The sequence below is a fragment of the Vicugna pacos genome, chromosome 30, assembly GCF_048564905.1.
Source record: "Vicugna pacos chromosome 30, VicPac4, whole genome shotgun sequence".
NCBI classification, from domain to species: Eukaryota; Metazoa; Chordata; class Mammalia; order Artiodactyla; family Camelidae; genus Vicugna; species Vicugna pacos.
This window is the reverse complement of record NC_133016.1, coordinates 22,251,606-22,269,829: the sequence shown is the minus strand read 5'-3', so window position 1 is coordinate 22,269,829 and position 18,224 is coordinate 22,251,606. Positions and strand designations below refer to the sequence as shown.

The window sequence follows — 18,224 nt, the reverse complement described above, 5'->3', positions numbered from 1 at the left end:
TTGTACACTATCTTATATTTTAAGCTTCTTTTGCTAGATCTAGAGATTTTGGGGGGCTGAAGCAGCCTTAGAGATCATAATCACCTAATTTTATAGATGATGTAACAGAGGACCAGAGAGGTTAACCTGATTCTTTTGACAATAGAAGAATCGGATTATGTGAGTTGTAACCCAGCGGTGGGTGGACAGAAAGGGGTGACTCTAAGGTGCTTTACTCCCACCTCCACTCCATCCATCCATATAATCCAGTCATCCCTCGTTACCCCCTCTTCAGTAAGCATAAATCCAGTAAAAACTGATTCACTGATCAAGCAAAGCTTCTAGACAAGGCCCCCAGGGGCCCCCTAACTGACCCCAGCCCATTGTAGAAATCCTGGAGTGGTCACTGTCCTTTTACAAGAACAATTTTCCTTCTCTATCATCAGTGTCTATAGAGTCTTGTGGGCCTTGAAAAACTGGAGGATTTGTTGGCATCCTGTTGTTTCTTTTATTCCCTTACTTTATTTTCTTGTGTTCCTCCCTACTTGATTTGCACTAAGGCCGATTTTGGAGATAGTGTTTATGTGTATCTGTGGGAAATGGTACATCTCTTCTTCCCTGTAGGCACTAACTAGTTGTCCTATTTAAGCTTAATTTCTTCTTGGGAGTTTAACTAATTATTCTTTTTTTTTTTTTGCTGATGTCTCTTCCAGCAGCAGCAACATACAGGCTTCCAAAATCCTTCCTGAGACTAATGTGCTGCTTTTTCCTTTTTTTTTTTTTGTAAGGGAACCTGAGAAATTCGGGAGATGATTACTTTGCATACTTGCTTTCAAGAAGTATCTAAAATTTGCCATGATTGAACTCAACCTCTTACTGCTGCTGTCAAAGATAAACAAAGCTGGGCATCAGTTACAGTGGTAAAGACAGACTGTAATCAATAATATTCTATTGCAACTTCCATTTGTGCAGAGGTAACTCAGCATTTTAAAGGGAGAATGAAGGAGTACATAAGGGAAGTGAGCAGGGCTCAGTAGAGTCAGGGAAGTGAAAAATTACCAACACGTAGTCATTGTAAATGCTGATTAGGCCAGCGGTGTCTGTCAGCTGGCAATCATCAAAACTAGGATTCTTCCCTCCCACAGAGGCTGGGAGACCGGAGGCCCTTCTCCTTCCTCATGATTACACTTCAAAGGAAATGCTTTCAGGTCCTTGAGAAAGACACTAAGTGAACTGTAGGAGATGCATATACATCTCAAAGAGACAGAGGAAAGATTCACAATTATAAACCCATTTTTTAAATGGAGATTAAATCCCCAAGACCTCGTGCACGCTCAGCATTCGCACTCTAACCACTGCGCTATACCCCCATCCCATGTGAGCTCATTTTAATAAATGCTAATGGTCTAAGAAAGAGTGGGCAGGACTCTATTTGCAGGTCTTGACTAGAACCAACAGTAAATTCTTTGGGAGCCTTGAGCTTTCTCAGGCAGGCACTTTAAGGGGGGCTGGGGTCATCCTAGGGATGACTTGAGCTGTTAGAAACTATGTTAGGTTTAAGCTTTTTAATATGGGGGTAAGGGGAGTGGATGAAATCATTGTGTTGAGAATCTGTAGTTTTTATAGTCCAACGCTGAGATCTAATCAAGAAGAGGGCTCAGAGGGCCTGCAGGAGTTTGATCAAGGACAGAATGTTTCTCACTGAGTAATTTTAAGACATACTAGTTTACTTTAAATTTTTTAAAGGTTTATTTGCCAAAGCCTTCCTTTCTTCATCTGTGAAATAGGAATTACGTATTGACATCTCATACAGTTCTAGGGCACATCTAGTACAACGCTGTCCAACAGAAGTATTGGACACGCCTCACATGTTTTTATCAATATCTTCACAGCCACTTTTTAACAAAAAAAAGTAAAAATAAATAGTAAAAATTGATGTTAGTAATTTATTTTACTTACCTAATATATTAAAACTTATCATTTCAACATGTAGTCAACACTTGTAAGTTATTGGGAGATTTTCCCGTTCTTGTTTTCGTCCTGTGTATTTCACAGTTCCAATACAATTTTTAGTCTTCAGTACCCACTCTTGGCTGCTGCACTGGCCGGAGCAGATACGGACCACTAAGCAGCCACGCCTTGATGACGTCAGCGTAGGGCGGGTCTTAGCCGGATGGGGGCGGGGCTTTTCCGGGAGCGCGTTTTGGGCCTCACTGGCTGCCGTAGCAGAGCGGCGGCGGCGCCACGTCCCCGGCCGCGGCGGGAGAGGCATCCGTTGGGCCTCGGGGCGGGTGACCATGGCCTTTACGCTGTACTCGCTGCTGCAGGCGGCTCTGCTGTGTGTCAACGCCATCGCCGTGCTGCACGAGGAGCGCTTCCTCAAGAACAGTGAGTAGGGCCGCGGGGCCGGGCTGAGGGGCGGCGGGGGCGGCGCTCCGGGGGCGCGGCCCCGGCCCCGAGTCGGGCCGCGCGAGGGGAGAGCCTGGGCCGGGAAGGAGGCGCGGCCGAGGGCTCGCCACCTGGGGCCCTTCCTTGGGTGGGGAAGCCGAGCCACTTCCTTCTCACCAGGTTTGTGCTCCACAGTGGGGTGAAGATTGTCCAACAGACGCCCGCTGTGTGCCGGGCCCCGGGGGCGGGGCGGGATGGGAGGATGTGGAGATGAGCCAGGGACGCCCCTCTGCCTGAGACCAGTTCCTCTTTGGCGTAGTCGAAAACCCGGGGCAGGAGTTTTCAGTTCAAGAGGGAGGGGCGTGGCTCGTTTTGGAGCATCGGTAATTAGAATGAAGTGGTGGAGGGCCATAGGGGTTCCTGGGCTTTGGGAGTAAGAGGAAAGGGAAAGTGTTGGGAGTATCACGACATCCTGCCATCCACGTTTCAAGAAAAGCTTATTCAGCACAGTTTATTGGGTGCCTACTATGTGCCAGGCTAGAATCTAATACAAAGAGGACAGAAGTTAAGCCTACCGGCATCCCAGAATCTAGAGACCTCCTTGCCTCCTGGGCAGCCTGCTTCCTTCTGTATGAGGCACAGTTAAGGCAGGATACTGCATGATGTGTATCATATGTCACAGCTTACCAGATATGCCTGTGTGGATCACCGAAACTCAAACCCATGAACAAGATTGTTTTATTTCATTTATTTCTTCAAGAGAGATTTTTTGAGCACAAATTACGGCCAGGCCCACGTAATAGGAGCTGAGGGCGGCCACCCTGCCCTTCTAATAGAAGTTAATCTAAATAAAAACTGAACAAGCACCAATAACAAGTATGCAGAATGTTATGGAAGAGAGGTGCTGGGAGATAGTAACTTGTGAATCTTTGGAAGCTTGGAGGAAGTATGTCTAACCCCAAATCTGATAAGTAAGTTATATGAATGAAGTGAAGGGTCAGGAGGTGAGGAGTAAGAGCTGATGTGAACACTGGCATGGAAAAAGCAGGGCAGTGACAGGACCAGATCTATGTTATTTGCAAGATCATTCTGGTTACTGTGTGGAGAACAGATTGGAAGTGGAGAAGAGTGGATGCGGAAAGCACCATTCCAAATTGAGCAGGGAGAGATGGTGGATATAACGTAAGTCAAGTGCATATAATAAAGTAACTAACACCTAGCACGCGCCAGGATCTGCATCAAGTGTTTTACACGTATTCCCTTGTGTGACCCTCACAACAACCCATGAGACAAGTCCTGTTTTCATCCCCGCTTTAGTGATGGAAAACCTGAAGCACAAGAGTAGATGACTTTCCTGAGATCACACAGCTAGGAAGTGGCAGAGGCAGGATTCAGTTTAGGCAGCCTAATGCAAGAGTCCATCTCTTCACCACTACGCTGTCCAGAAAAGTAGAAGGAATCATGTCATGTGTTGAACTGTATGCCCCTAAAAGACATGTTAAACTCCTAACCCTTGGTTCCTGTGAATGTGATCTTATTTGGAAATAGGATGTTTGCAGGTGATATCAAGTTAGGATGAGGTCACACTGGATAAGGATGGACACTAAACCCAATGAGGTGTCCCTGTCAGGAGAGAGATAAAGAGACACACACACCCAGGGGGAAGAAGGTCTTGAGACAACAGAGGCCGAGACTGGAGCGATACAGCCATGAGCCAAAGATTGCCAAGGATTGGCAGTAACAGCCAGAGCTAGGAGAGAGGCATGGACAGGATTACCCCTCAGAGCTCCCAAAAGGAACCAGCTCTGCCAACACCTTGGTTTTGGACTTCTGACCTCTAGAACTGTGAGAAAATAAACTTTTGGGGGGAGGGTAGTTTATTTATTCATTTTTCTTTTACTGGAGGCACTGGGGATTGAACCCAGGACCTCATGCATGCTAAGTATGCACTCTACCACTTGAGCTCTGCCCTCCCCATGAGAAAATAAACTTTTGTTGTGTTAAGCCACCCAGTTTGTGGTGCTTTGATATGGTAGCCCTAGGAAACTAATACAAATCAGGAGATATTTTAAAGTTTGAAAAGACAGGATTTACTGATGGACATTGGGAATGAGGAGAGAGGAAAAAGCAAAGGTCTTTCTTGGTTTTCTGGTGTAAGCAAATGAGTGAAGATTAATTAGTACCTTTCCTGAGGCAGAGAGCCCTGGAGGAAAATTGGCGGGGAGGAGGTAAGAAGGTGAAGAGATAATGAAATAAGTTTTGGACATGCTGAGTTTGAGATTTCTGGGAGATAATGCAAGTGGAGATGTGGAATAGTCAGTTGGACTTGAGTCCGGAGACCAGAAGCAAGAGCCAGAGTGGAGACTGAAATTTGAGATTGTCAACCACAGATGATAAATGAAGCCATATGAAGAGATGAAATTGCTCAGGGAAGGAGTAGGGTACTTTGTTGATCAGGGCAGTCCTAAAATCTCCAGTGCGTGATGTTTAGGTAGAGATAGGAGAGCTGACCGGAGAAATGATGCGAGAGCGAAACAGGGAGATGGGGAAATCTAGACAGTGGGGTTTCACTGAAGCGCCAAGGAGTATTTGAAGGAGGAGTGGAATGTTCTGACAAGCCAAGCAAGATAAAGACTGAAAGGCGTCCTAAGGGTAGCAGAGGTTGTTGGTGATTTTACAAGAGCAGCTGCAGCAGTGGGCAAAGTCCACATTGGAATGGGGTTGAGTGAGAAGTGAGTGGAAAGTGACAGAATGGAAATGGGAGGATTATCCAACTGCATCACTAAGTTCAAGGAAATGAAGAAACGATGCTGGACGGGGGTGCAGGGATATGTTTTATGGTGGTTTTGTTTTTAGGTAGGAGAGCTTGAGCATGTCTCGGCAATGACAGAACCAGCCAGGTCTCTTCAGCAAATCAGTGCCATGAGAAAAGTGGGGAGGAAGTGACCACTGAGGCAAATATACAAAATACGAGAAAGACAAAAAGAGATGTAAGGGAGATATTCATATGCAGCATGTGGGCCTTGATTGAATTCTGGCTTAAACATATCAACTGTAAAAGACATATTGGGAACATCTGATGAAATTTGAATATGGACTAGATACTAGATGATATTAAGGAATCACTGTAAATCTACAGTGTGAGGAAGATGCATACTGAAATATTTAGAAGTGAAATATTATAGCACCAGCATTTTATTTGTAAAATACTCAAGCAGAAAAAAGATGAAGCACATAAGGCAAAAATGAACAATTATTAAATCTAAGTGATAAGTTTTAAAAGTTAAGTAATTAAAGGTAAAAAAAAGAATTGCTATGGAAAGGATCTAGTAATGAGAGAAAAATGAAAGGTATAGGACAGAAGTGAGATATTTGGTAGTTCAAGGTTTCTAAGAAGGTGGATAGGGATGGGTTCTAAGGCACAGATGGAGGAGATGGTACCATACGTTCTTCATTGAAAAGGAGGAAGGATTAGCTGGTGAAATAGGAGGTTTGTAGAGTTGGTGGCAGGCAGTTTTTCTTTTTTCCTTGTAACAAATAGGCCAGTCACTGTGACCTCGGTGGGAGGGAGGTCGCAGTGAGCATGACACGGCGTCTTTGTTTTCATAGCTTAGAGTTGGATGGTAGAACAGAGTCTAATGGCAGAAAGCAAACAGTTGAGTCTAGGCTAACTTGTTTGAAGGAAGAGAATTGGGTAGGAACCACGGGAATGTAACCTCCTGGTTGAATCAGGACAGTGTCAGTTCCTAGGAAACAACATTAAAAGCTGAGTCCTGAAATAGGAATAGAAATTAGCCAATTTTTAGGTACCTTTAACACTTCCAAGAGGTGACGTGTGGGCACTTGCATATACAGGTCTGGTGCCCAGAGTGGCAATCTGGGAAGGCGTTACATGTGGGGACAAAGTAAAGCACATGTATTCTCCTTTACAGATACAGAAACTGATCTCAAAAGACCCTGAGACTTGCCAGGGTCAGCCAGTTCTCAAAACTGTAGCAGATACTTGTTTTCGTCAAAGTGTGTCTAGCTGAGCATTGTTAGCTGAACCTGGATGGATTGCCATTTTTTGTGTGACTTTTTGAAGTCCCAGCAGTGGAAGAACATGTGTGGTATTTGCAATTAGTAACTTTTTCTATTTAAGTTCATTCCTGAAATTACAGCAGCAACTACTGCTGCCTGGTCTGATCATTTGTTCTCTATTAGGCCCTCTAGCTGTGGGCAAGAAAGCTGAAATATTTCTCCTTAAAAAAAAAAGAAAAGCAAAGCTCTTTAAAGGTTTGGCCAGGTTCCTTGAAAAACAACTGAGACTCCCTAAGTAGCAGTTGGAGAGAAAACAGATAATTTACTCTCTCTACCCAAAATTCAGTTTTCTTTTTCATTCTACTGGCATAAAAATAGAGAGGCTAAAATTAGCTAATAACTCTTAAAATTATTTCAATGCTGATGCTTAAATTATGGTACTCCCAATATTGTAGAGTTTTATCCTTTTTTTGTTGAAGCGCAGTTGGAAGATATATTTTTTTTCTGGGAGTCACTCCTCTCCTTATGTAAAAATATAATTTTACAAAAATATATTTAAACATCTTTTTGGAATGGGTCTAAAAGAAAAAAAAAGATTGTTGGAAATCAACGTCTCTATTTAATAAAAATTGAGTGCATAATCTACAAAGTACTTAAAACAAGTCCTTTAACCATCTAAGAGACTTCAGCCACGGAGGGAAAGGATTGGTAATTTGAGCAATGATTAATTTCCAGAAAGTAAGTAAAGGAAAGGAAACCAACAATACCATATAGCAAGGTGGTTTTAAAACAGTTTTAAATATTCAAAGTGACTCACAGTGGAAGCCCCACACTTGAGGAGCTCATCCCTGCCCTCAGGCTGTGCCTGTTCTGGAGAGGAAGGCCTCATTCCAGAGGGGTTTCTCCAATAGAGGAGCATCTCTGTAGGCTTTTTTTTTTTTTTTAAGCCATTTCTGTTTTTATGGAAGCAGGGTATGTATGTGGTTTTAAAGTCAGAAACCTCTTCAGTTTATAAAGAAAGAGAGAACCCTCCTGCCCCATCTCCTCAACCTCTCCCATTCCTCAAAAGCAATTATTTTCAACTCTTCCAAGTTCTAAGTCATGTACTTACTACTGTGGAAGTGTTTAGCACAATTATATGAGCAGCAGCACACTCATGGTGTGTAAGCACAAGTGCAAACATACCTCCCTTCCCCCCATCTCCAGCAGACTTTCATTCCTTCCACCTTCCCTGGACGTCCCCAGGTCCAGAGCTCCTGCGTTCCGTGTGTGCTGAGAGGAAACCCCTGTCTTCTGAGGCGGTGACTCTTCCCATCGGTTCAGTCTAGGGAAGGGGCTCGGAGGGGCGGGGGGAGCAGCGCTCACTACCCTTGTAGAGACTTGCAGTTAGTCCTCCTGTGTTTCAGCTGTGTCGTCCTCGCTGGCGTTTTGAAGTTTCTCTCAACTTTCCAAGGTTCTCAGCACGACTCACCTCAGTTTTTTGTTGTGTCCTCCCTGAAGGTTTAGGCTTCAGCTTCCCCTGCTACATCAGTTACTCTAACGTTTATTTTTTATTGTCCCAGTTTTTGTGGAGTTTTGCCTGGAGACAAAACTTGTTATCCTACTCGTGACATTAAAAGAGGAGATAAAAGTGTGAATCCATTGTTGGAGTTCAGGACGCACTACCCCAAAATAAGGCACCTTGGCATATTGAATATCTTAAGCCGTAGGAGTTTGAGAAAAGAGCAGAAGCAGAGATCACTGCCCCTCTCCCTCCCTGGCCCTTCTTTTCTGAAAGCAGGAGTGAATCTCCCACGTGAAAGATGCCTTCCTTGTACCAGGAGGAAGGGAGACATTTTTATCCCTAGAGATGGGGAGTTTAGGGCCTGGAAGGCTGTGTTAACAGACTGTTAGTTTTTCCCCATTTACTACCCATAGCGTACACTCCTTTGTATTGTTAATTCTTCACAAATTTATTCCTTTGTCTGAAATTTATAGAAGCTTCCTGCTCTAGTCACTTTTTCAGATCTTTATTCTCTTGTGAAGGCTCCCAGATATATTTAAAAGCTTAATAAGCTTGTATGGTTTTTTTTCCTGTTACTCTGTCAGTTTAATCTTCAGACTTAGCCAGGGACCCTAAGAGGGTCAAGGAAAAGTTTTTCCTTCCTTACAGCAACCACTGTGTTTAACCAGAACCAGGCTACCTTCTCACTGTGCAGAGCTGTCAAATAGGTTTATATGAGTAAGACTAAACTAGCTTAGAAAATGACACAGCTGGTGCTGGTGGTCATTTGGGGTTTTATGTCTGTCTAGTGACGCTAGTATGAAATAGTTTTGACCGCATTATAAGTAGTTAAAGGCTGGTACTATGCCTTTGAACTTAGATTATAAAAACGGGACTGCCTCGGAGTGGAAAATGCTGATTGAGTTGCCTGGAGGAGTGAGACAGATGTGTGGAAGAAAGAAGTTCTCGTAGAACCTGTGACATGGTAAAAGTAAATGGAGAAGCAGCATAAATATGTTTGCTCGAGGGAGAGAAGCAGATCCAGTAGGAAGCACGAGGCAGGTGGGCCCACTGGAATTGTTTCCAGCTTCCACAGAGGTGTGCACGTAATCCTGGAGGATTTCTTTTCCCCTCCCGTAAAACTGCAGTTGAATGATTGGTTCATGTTATACTTTATGTGTCTTAAAAGTAAAGAAATAGGGTTCTTTGCAAGTTTTATCTATGATCGGAGAATTTACCCTAATTTCCTTTATCCAAGATTAACTCTGTCTGCTATAAATTCACCTTAATTCCACAAACATTTACTAAGTGTTTGCTCTGGGGTGGGGTAGAGGGGAAAGTGAAGACGGACTAAATTCAGTTCCCATCATCCAGGAATTTATAACTTTTAACTTACAATCTAGGAGCAAAAAGAAAGGTCTATTGTGACATGGGAGGGACTTAGGAAAGGCCCTGACATTGATGTCAGACAGACTTAGATTGAGAAGCTGCATTTAACATGTACACCAGTTAGTGGGTAATTGAGTGTAAGTGGGAATACTTGGAGGGTTGCGGTATGATACGAGACTAGCCTGTCAATTTAAGGAGTTTTTTAACTTCACTCAGTAGGAAGTGGGAATCATCACACATTGTGAGCTAGAAAGATCTGACCCTTGAAAGGGAGAAAACTCAAGAGGCTGAGATAAGACTGCTGAGGCCTCTGTTGAAATAGTAGTAGAGATAATAGAAGCTGTGACAGTAACCACGGTGATGAAGGCTGCCCCACAGGGGCTCGAAAATTGTCCACCCCTGTGGGCTGCTGGGAAGGCTGAAAGCACAGGGTGAGCTAGGCCTTGAAGGGTGAGTTGGAGTCAAAACATATCAACTCTGTTGTGAATCTGAACTTTAAATTAGTTTTATACCACAACATACCTCAGTGTTGATGTGACAAAAAAGCAAGCAACCATTATTTAACCTTGATTTCAAGCAAGCAGAAGCTGATTAAGCAAAGTAAAATCTTGTTACCTCATACTTGGTTCTTTCATGTATAAAATTAAGGCTTGTTCTCTGTCTTCGAGTTTAAGGGTTAGCATGTCAGGAATTAATTAAGCCCTGTAGTCATATGAGATTAAAAAAAAATACAGTCATATGAGATATGGAAAGTGGACCTGAAATGAGGACAAGAGAAAGACATTGCCGAAACGAGGACATGGCAGCCTCTAGAAGGATGTAAGGCAAGAAGAAAAGAACTAGCAGATAAACGTAAAGAAATAATGACTCTTAGTATCAGGAAAATGATTTAGAAGAAGGTAAAAGACTCATTTACAGGAAATTAAGTCGGGTAGTAGGCTAAGTTCCTTACCTCAAAATTGAGAAATCAGGAGGAATGATCAAGTTGAAAAGCTGTGCATCTGCTGGCAGGTTAGAGCACGCTGGGAGCACAGCGTACCCCCAGGGGGTACAGATGGTGGATCTCAGCTACAGTGCTTTTACACTGATGCCGATGTTGGGTTTTATAAATTCTGAGTTGAGCTCGTTAATTATTCAACTTGACAATATTCTGTGGTTCTCAGTTCTCACCTGAAAAAGATGTATTGTTTGTTAGTTTAAAAAAAGGAGAAAGAAAACAGTCAGGGTGTAACAAGTCATCTCTGAACTAAATGCCATGGGATAATTTATTAGACTAGCTATTTTGTAAAATCAAAGTGGAAATTAAATGAGTTTATGCTACTTGTCAAAAGTAAAAAAATATACTGTAAAGTTTTTAAGTCCTGTGACTTTATTTTATGTTTTTAACAAAGACTCAAGATCATCTTTCAGAAGGTAACTAATGAGGGAGCAAGGTGAGTACATAATACATTTTCACACAGCTAATCATCTTTATATTATGCAGTTGGCTGGGGAACAGACCAGGGAATTGGTGGATTCGGAGAAGAGCCAGGAATTAAATCTCAGCTAATGAACCTTATTCGATCTGTACGAACCGTGATGAGAGGTAAGAAGAAAAAGTAGTGGAATACTCTTAGGTTTTAATTTTGTGGTTTGATTTAAGTAACAGAGCTTCCAAGTGTGACTGCTGTCACATACCATTTTTGTAACGGGAACTTCTCTTTAACTTGGCTTTACTGCTTAAAATTTCCTGGTTTCTTTCCTAGCTTGCCTCTTCTCTCTGTCTAAGCTGTTTGATGCCCTGTAGTGTAATCTGTTTATATGTTACCTCGCAGTTGAAAGACAGTGGTGTTCTTGCCTTTTGGAAACTATTGCTTCCAAGGAGTAGAGTCATCTAGAGTCTTGTAAGGCTTTCAAGAGAAAAAATAAAGGTCCCATAAGTCCCCTTGCAAATAAGTTTTGGATTTTATGATCCAGTGCATGTTTGAATGTTATAAGGATTTGCAGTGTGATTATGATGACATATTATTAAGTATTTCCATCCTTCCTGGATGCTAGTAACTATGACTTAGTTTTTTTTCTGATACATTCTTTATAATAAAAAACTTTGTTTTTCTTTGCAGTGCCATTGATAATAGTAAACTCAATTGCAATTGTATTACTTTTACTATTTGGGTGAAGATCAATGGGGGAAGTGGAGACTCAGAAGAAGAGCTGTCAGAAGTTACTACTTCAGTCTTTATTGGAATATACATATCTTATTTACCTGGCTGTCCTTGGACTTGACAAAAATCTAAACCTGACAATAAAACCTGCGTCCCTATTTATCTGATTTTTTACATGTTGCACTTACAGTTTCGTTACAAAAAGATCAGATCATCAGAGGCAGTAACTATCCAGGATTGGATACATTTGATTGCTAACTATTAACAAGAGTTCATGCTATGGTAAAGATTGTTTAAAGGGTACAGGACTGTCACTTCTGTGTTTTTAGAGATTTTTCTCTTTCACTTCTCAGGGATGAATTTTTTCTTTCAAAGTTTTGAAGTTCCTTGTGACTTAGCCATGATGTAAGAATGATTGTCCTCCTAGGTAAAATTTAAAGGATTTTTGAAAAGTAATTCCTACATATAAAATGATAAATAGGTAATTTGGATTATTTTATTTTAACTCTTTGGTTAAATACTTTATCTGTATACTGTCTCAGCTATGAAAAATTCAAATTTGTAGTAACTATTGAGGAGCAATACTCTGACTTCAGGGAGATTCCTAATTTTGTAAGTCAGAGAGACACATGATGATTGTGTTTTTATTTTTAAGTTCTTTTCATGTGTTTGTTGTTTTATTAATTGGCCTGAGTGATGAGCCCAGATCAGTATCTACGTATTTCCATTGGTAAAAAAATCTGTGTGGAAAAGTCTATGTCCTTTTAACAATGATGACTTATTTTATAAAATCAGCGTAAAAGCCTGCAAGAGCAATCCTAAACAATCACCACTGAACCATACTGTGTAAGAAGACTTTATTGTCATATGTTTACTCCCCCAAATTATCACGTTTCCATTTCTTGGAGTAGCGCATTGAGGGGTGTGATTTGTAATTCTTCATTCTGTCAGTCAGTAGAACATTCATGGTAGATAAATTGTTTTTTGTTTTGTTTTTATGTCTTAGACCATCCCGTATTTGTTTATCTCATAATACTGTTTTATACAGAAAGATTAAAACTATGTAAATGGTTTTTCTGGAAATTAGTTATAATATGTTAAAGGGGATGGAATGGCATCTTTGTTTACAGGAGAACATTTGTAAATAAAGTTAAATTTCCAACTCAAGCATTTGTTTTTGTACCTTAGTACATACCTGTTGGTGTTAACTGAATTAATCTCATTTTGTGTGTAATACTTCATATATGTGTTCTTTGCTATAAAATCACTGAACACAGATTTAAGGGAAGTAAACATACACATTCCATTTTTTTTTCAATGAATTAACTGAATTGCTGTCATCATCAAGAAGACTCACGTCAACTATTATTCTGTGACTTAAATTCCTTCTGAAACGTTGGAACAGGTATTGGATGCCTGTTGGCCGTGCCTCAGCTGGAGGGGTGGAAGATCCCTGGGCCGTGGGGTCCTTGCAACTGAACCAGAGAACTGTACCGGGAACCCTTAGTTGATTACTTGGCTCATGTGAGTAACGTATTTGGCACTTACAGGCAATGTTCTTTTGGCCTTACAAAGATCTGATGCATGAGTCTGAGTTTAAGCCACTAAGAAGATTTAAAAGAAGAAGTTAATTGAGGGCACTCCCACAGTCCATGAGCCATACAGAATTTTAAAAAGAAAAGAGAGACCTTCGCCTGATATTTTCATGTGAGCCATTACTACACACCTTCACGCTCATTTAGTGTCAGGATACTGTTCATATTCCAGTGGGGAACAGTCCCAGCAGGGCAGCATCAGAGAATTCTGTAGCAAAGCGGTTCTAAGCAGTGAAACATGAACATCGAAATATTTTCTCTCTTGAGACCACTTAGAAAATTCTAGCTTTACTGTGCCTGAAGAGGAGGTCTGTAAGCTTTCACAGGTTAACCATGGTTCCCCCAGTGCAGTTGCAACTCTAACTACAGCATCGTATTTTAGTAGACAGTAACTTAAGTGCCTGCTTGCCTGCCCACATCCTGTCCCTTAGCCATTTCTAGGATTAACAGTTTGTGATCGTTCTGGACTCCAAATACTCATGATGTTAATGGTTTGATGTATTCCGGAACTGTATCTATATGCCTGTCTCCTGTGGTGAAGACTCTATCAGTGTTAACCAGATTAATACCTTAATCCGTAATCAAGTACAGTGGTTTTCAAACTTCGATTGTTAACAGCAGGACCAGATTGTCAAAGGAATAGTGACAACTGTAATGCTCCAATATCTAAAACAGATGAGGCAGGTCAATTTCTTTATTTCAGTTGAATCAGGGATAAGGCCCAAAGACCCACTGTTCAGCCTCCCCCTCACTTTGATCAAGCTTCCTAGAGTGCTTCCACAAAACCCTGAGCCTTTAAAAACATGATTAAATGGTAATTTTTTTAAATCCCTGCTTTATATAGAGTAGGCAAGGTAATCTGTGTTCTATAGGTGTATATAGTGGCATGTGTATATGTGCTTGTGAAATGACTTGAGAAAAAGCAGTATGTTTAAGTACAATAGGCAGGATATTGCTGAAATGCCAACCAGAACCTTCTGTCATGTGACTTAAATAAACTTCCTAACTCCTCCTCAGTTCTTGGATGCTTCATCTGTCAATAACTGTTTCAGAACAGAAGTCAGCTCCAGGTGATAATATGTCTTATCTTTTCCAGGTCACCTTTGATTCTGGATGTACCCCAACCAAAGAGATGTTCTTTTGAAGTAAAATGTTTTTGGTGAAATGAATCATTTTCTTATTGACTTACAAAGTTATTACCAATAATAAAATTGATATCCAGCAAAATGGAGTTCTTTTTTGCTAAAATTTTCCTTGGCCCTTGTTTGGTCATTAGACATCAGGTGTTGTGAAGACATTCTGTGCAAGGACCTGGGACACAGAGTTGGGCAATGTCCATGGGTACTAATGATCAAGATAAATTTTGGACTCCTACCCTTTGTTTCAGTTCTGATACTGTTTTCTTTACATGTCCACTCCTCTGGGGTTTTGCCCCATATTTTTCTTTCCTGAATTCCCCCTTTGAGGTCCCATCCCATCTTTACTCATCTTGCTCTTTGGCAAACAAAGCCATTTGAGTCTTGGTGAGGAGGAAGCCACCAGTCCTATTCCATTATTCCACATCATAGTGAATGGCACCATCAGTTACAGTACCAAATTGCCCAAACCTGGAAACTAGTAATTATCTTGAAGCCTTCCTGTCCCTTACCCTTAATCTAATCTACCACCAATTTCTGACTCTTACCTCCTAAAGACCTCTTGAATTTGTCTTGTTTGCTTTGCTTCCCACATTTTAGTTTAAACATCTCTCTTGTAGCCCTGCAGTAGGTTCCTATCTGGTCTCACAGACACTTAGGCACCTCTCCCATCTATCCTTCACATTGCAGCCAGAGTAAGCATTTAGAAAAATGCATGTATTAATGTTAATACATGCTTAAAATCCTTCAGTGGTATTTTAATCATGTCAAAGACGTGACTCCTAGTTCTGAAGTGGAAACTAGAAACAGGTTCCTTTTCCTTCAGCCAAATAGGCCCTCACACAGAAAACTTAGACTTAAACATAAAACGAAACCTCCAGACCCAGTGAGGAGGAAAACCAGAGGGTCTCTAGTCCAGGGGACAGAAAGGCTTATAGCTTACAACATGGCTGACTGCAGCAATGGGCAGAGGGGGTGTTGGTGTTCTAGCAGCATTTAAATCCCCAGTCAAGGGCGAGCAGCAGTTTTGTCAAAGGGTTCCCTATGTGTAAACCAGAATATGTATTTTGTTATGTCAGACTGCTCCTGAGGCTTTTCATTTAGTCATTTTCATAGAGAGTGCATAAGATGACCATTTCTGCACTCAAGGGGTTTAACTTGTTTGGACCAATGGGAGACAAGTAGAAATTCCCAAGATGCGTGTGGGAAAGGAGCCGTGAGAGAGGTCGTTCTGTGCGTCCCAAGATATTTCTCTCAGGCAGGCTAGGAAACTTGACAGTGTAAATTTCCTTTCCAGCGGCATAAGGGATAGCTGATGCAGGAAGGGAAGGCTGATGCAGGAAGAGAAGGCTGTTGCTGCCAGTGGGGGTGGTTAATAAAACAGCAATAAGTATGCTATTAAAGTAGTAAAGCAGGAAATGATGGCTTCAGAGATTGGGTGTTTCAAGGAAACCACCAAGGACACACTTCTGGGATAGCCCTTAAGAATGAGCGAGAAGTGTAACAGAGAACAAACCTGAACAAACCTGACTCCATATTAGAGCTATTCCTTTATAGCTAACCTTTGTGCTCTGTTGCCTGTGCTTAGTCGTGCAGGCTCTGCAACTTCGTAAAGGAATGTTGCCTATAGCCTGAAATACACATAATGGCCCATTCTCAAGGCTCTGCCTCCCAGGCTTGACTTTTAAAGATACAACATTTCATTCATATATAGATAAAAAGTTAAGAGAACAGAAAATAACACTTGTCTCGTTGGAGGAACATTCTTACAGGACCGTCATGACCAGACCTATGTAGACAGGTGAAAGAACAGAGGATCATCACATCCATTTCAGGGTCTGGCCAGCACGGAAAAGTCTGCAACAACCAGCCACAACCTAACCGTAACCCTTTCTCTGTAAAATAAGTCTGAATTATAACTCAAGTAAGATGGTTCTTTGGGACACCAGTCCACTCTCTTCTCCATTTGCTGGTTTTCCAGATAAAATCTATCTAATCCTCGCCCCAACACCTGTCTCTGGCTTGTCCTGAGGCAAGAAATACAAACTTGGACTTGATAAAACAAGTGATGGAATGAGGGCGGATGGCAGCAAAGAAAGTTGATAATAACAGTTTAGCAACACTGTTGTGGAATGACAAACAGCTGCCGAGCAAAGGCAGAAGCTTTTGTTTTCCCTCCTGCATCTAGGCCCAGTAGGCCCCGCCCTCGAGGGAGCCGGTTTTAAGAAAAGTTTATTCTCCTCAAGGATGGTGAAGGAGTAGCAGCTGACCAAGTAGTGAGAGTCCTAAACCCGGAAGAACTCTGGGCGGGTGGGGCGGAGACGGGAGCGGGGAGGCGGGACTTCCGGTGCGGGCCGGGCCATTTCCGGCGTCATCAGGCAGCTTCCCAGGCTCCCTGGACTCGCGGCAAGGACGCCGCGGAGGGCGCGGCTTTGCTGACTGACTTCCCTGCTAGCGGGGCCTTTGCTGAGGACGGCGTGCGGAGTCGGGGTGAGGAGCGGCTCCGAGGCAGGGGAGCGCCCGCCTGTCTGGAGGCTGCATTCCTTTGTGAGCAGGCTGGGGACATACCCGTTGTGTCTCTAGGCCACCACCCTCCTGGGGCCTGGACCAACCCACGCGCTCGCTCTGCGAGGACTCACACCCCTCTCGGCGGGGGCGGCCCCTCGGCCGCGGCGCTACCGCGCGTGCGCGGAGCGGGGTCGGAGGCGCTTCTGCGGGGCGGAGGATGCGCGGGTCTTCTTGTAGCCCAGGGGCAGGTGGCAGCTGCGCTGCGTTAGTTCTTCCTGGGGACGTTCCTCTGGGCTGTATTTCTTAGCTGGCGTCCCTTCTGAGCAGCCGGGCTTTTGCCGGGCGTTGGAACTTGCGCAGGGGCAGAGTGCGGGACCTGTCCTGAGGTCCCTGCACACTCAGGAGAAGGAGTGGGTCGCAATTCGGTTAGTTTGTGGACGCCTTCCAGTTACAGAGACTGGAATTCAAAAATTGAGTTAATTCAGAAGTCTTTATTGAGCGATCAGTAGTACAGGTAACACAGCCTCTTTCCTCACAGAGCTCCGCAGAGTGGGCAGAGTGATGAGTGATGGGGGATCCTGGCCCAGCCCTGGAAGGAAGGGAGTTGGACTCAGGAATGCCAAGGAAATGATACTTGTCTGAGAACCACGGACTGAAGGCGTTGACCGGGGAAAGGGAGGATGTAGGGGGCCGGCGGGGTAGAATTTAGGGAGCAAAAATGATTTCAGATAACAGTCCAGCGATGTTGGAGGTGAAGTGTAGATGGGACTTGTGGGCGACTGCAGTGCCATTGAACTTTGGTGCAGGAGTGGAGACAAATGATTTGGAGAGGGGTTCTGGGCAGCAGTGTTCATTGTTCGTAATTTATCCTGGGGGCATTGGGGAGTGACTGCACAATAACTATTTATTAAGTGTTTGCAGTGGTTCCAGACTTTCTCACTGGAATCATGGGGAAGAAAAGAGAATTTGTGCTCTCCAAGGAGTTTAAGAGACGTGCTCTGAAGAGCCCTAACCTAGGAGAATTTTTTATTGAACTCTTTTTAAAATATTTTAAATATTTAAAAATATTTATGCAAGTTTTTTATTTTATGCCACAGTATATCCTTATTTTGGTATAAGATGTTTTCTCAAATCCCAGTTACACTGATGCCTTAGGGTACTGCATCATATTTATCCTGTGATTTTTGTAACCCTTGACATCATATAGCCCCCCAGCTCCCAGTACATACATAACCCAAACCCAGCATCTCTGTGTGTGGAACACTGGTCACAGCACTTTACATAATTTACTTCCTTTAATCCTCCAATCAGCCATTATAGATGAGTGTTATTCTTTCTACTTTAGAAATGAAGAAACTAGGCTGAGAGTTTAAGAAATTTGCCCAAGTTCACACAGCTAGTGAGTCTAGGTTTAAGTCCAGTCACGTACAACTCCTCAGTTCTTGTACTTAACCACTGTGCATTGTTGCATTTCAGGGAACAGATTTGAGGCTAAAAATAGGGAGAAGATTGAAAGCAGAGAGGACATTTGGGAGGTGTTTAAATAGGCTAGGTGAGATGATGATTTCAGTACTAAGATGGT

At 42.7% G+C, this 18,224-nt stretch overlaps 2 protein-coding genes across 4 annotated transcripts in view; both read left to right on the top strand.

Moving 5' to 3' along the window:
• The first annotated feature begins 2,183 nt into the window (after positions 1-2,183).
• IER3IP1 (immediate early response 3 interacting protein 1) lies at positions 2,184-14,159 on the top strand. 2 transcript variants are annotated; one of them, XM_072952308.1, is made up of 4 exons: positions 2,184-2,367; positions 10,743-10,844; positions 12,809-12,927; positions 14,095-14,159. In XM_072952308.1, the coding sequence occupies exons 1-3, from the start codon at positions 2,277-2,279 to the stop codon at positions 12,880-12,882; spliced, it is 267 nt and encodes an 88-aa protein (XP_072808409.1). In that variant the 5' UTR covers positions 2,184-2,276; the 3' UTR covers positions 12,883-12,927; positions 14,095-14,159. The 2 variants fall into 2 exon arrangements, with proteins under 2 accessions (XP_072808409.1, XP_006217862.1); XM_006217800.4 differs by lacking the exons at positions 12,809-12,927; positions 14,095-14,159 and adding an exon at positions 11,362-12,570 and having other exon boundaries at positions 2,185-2,367.
• A 2,315-nt stretch (positions 14,160-16,474) lies between these two features.
• HDHD2 (haloacid dehalogenase like hydrolase domain containing 2) overlaps positions 16,475-18,224 on the top strand; it is a 33,496-nt gene continuing 31,746 nt past the window's right edge. Inside the window, exon 1 of one of the 2 annotated variants that reach the window (XM_006217799.4) lies at positions 16,475-16,624. The gene's annotated coding sequence lies outside the window, so the exon portion shown is untranslated. Of the gene's footprint in view, positions 16,682-18,224 lie in introns of both variants that reach the window. The other variant, XM_031692350.2, reaches the window with a different exon arrangement.

What these genes read in the sequence shown, in the direction of transcription:
- IER3IP1 (XM_072952308.1), top strand. Translation starts at nt 2,277, where the DNA reads ATGGCCTTTACGCTGTACTCGCTGCTGCAGGCGGCTCTGCTGTGTGTC. An exon ending in GGAGCGCTTCCTCAAGAACA is followed by an intron (nt 2,368 to 10,742) that starts GTGAGTAGGGCC and finishes TATATTATGCAG; the next exon opens with TTGGCTGGGGAACAGACCAG. An exon ending in TGTACGAACCGTGATGAGAG is followed by an intron (nt 10,845 to 12,808) that starts GTAAGAAGAAAA and finishes ACGTTGGAACAG; the next exon opens with GTATTGGATGCCTGTTGGCC.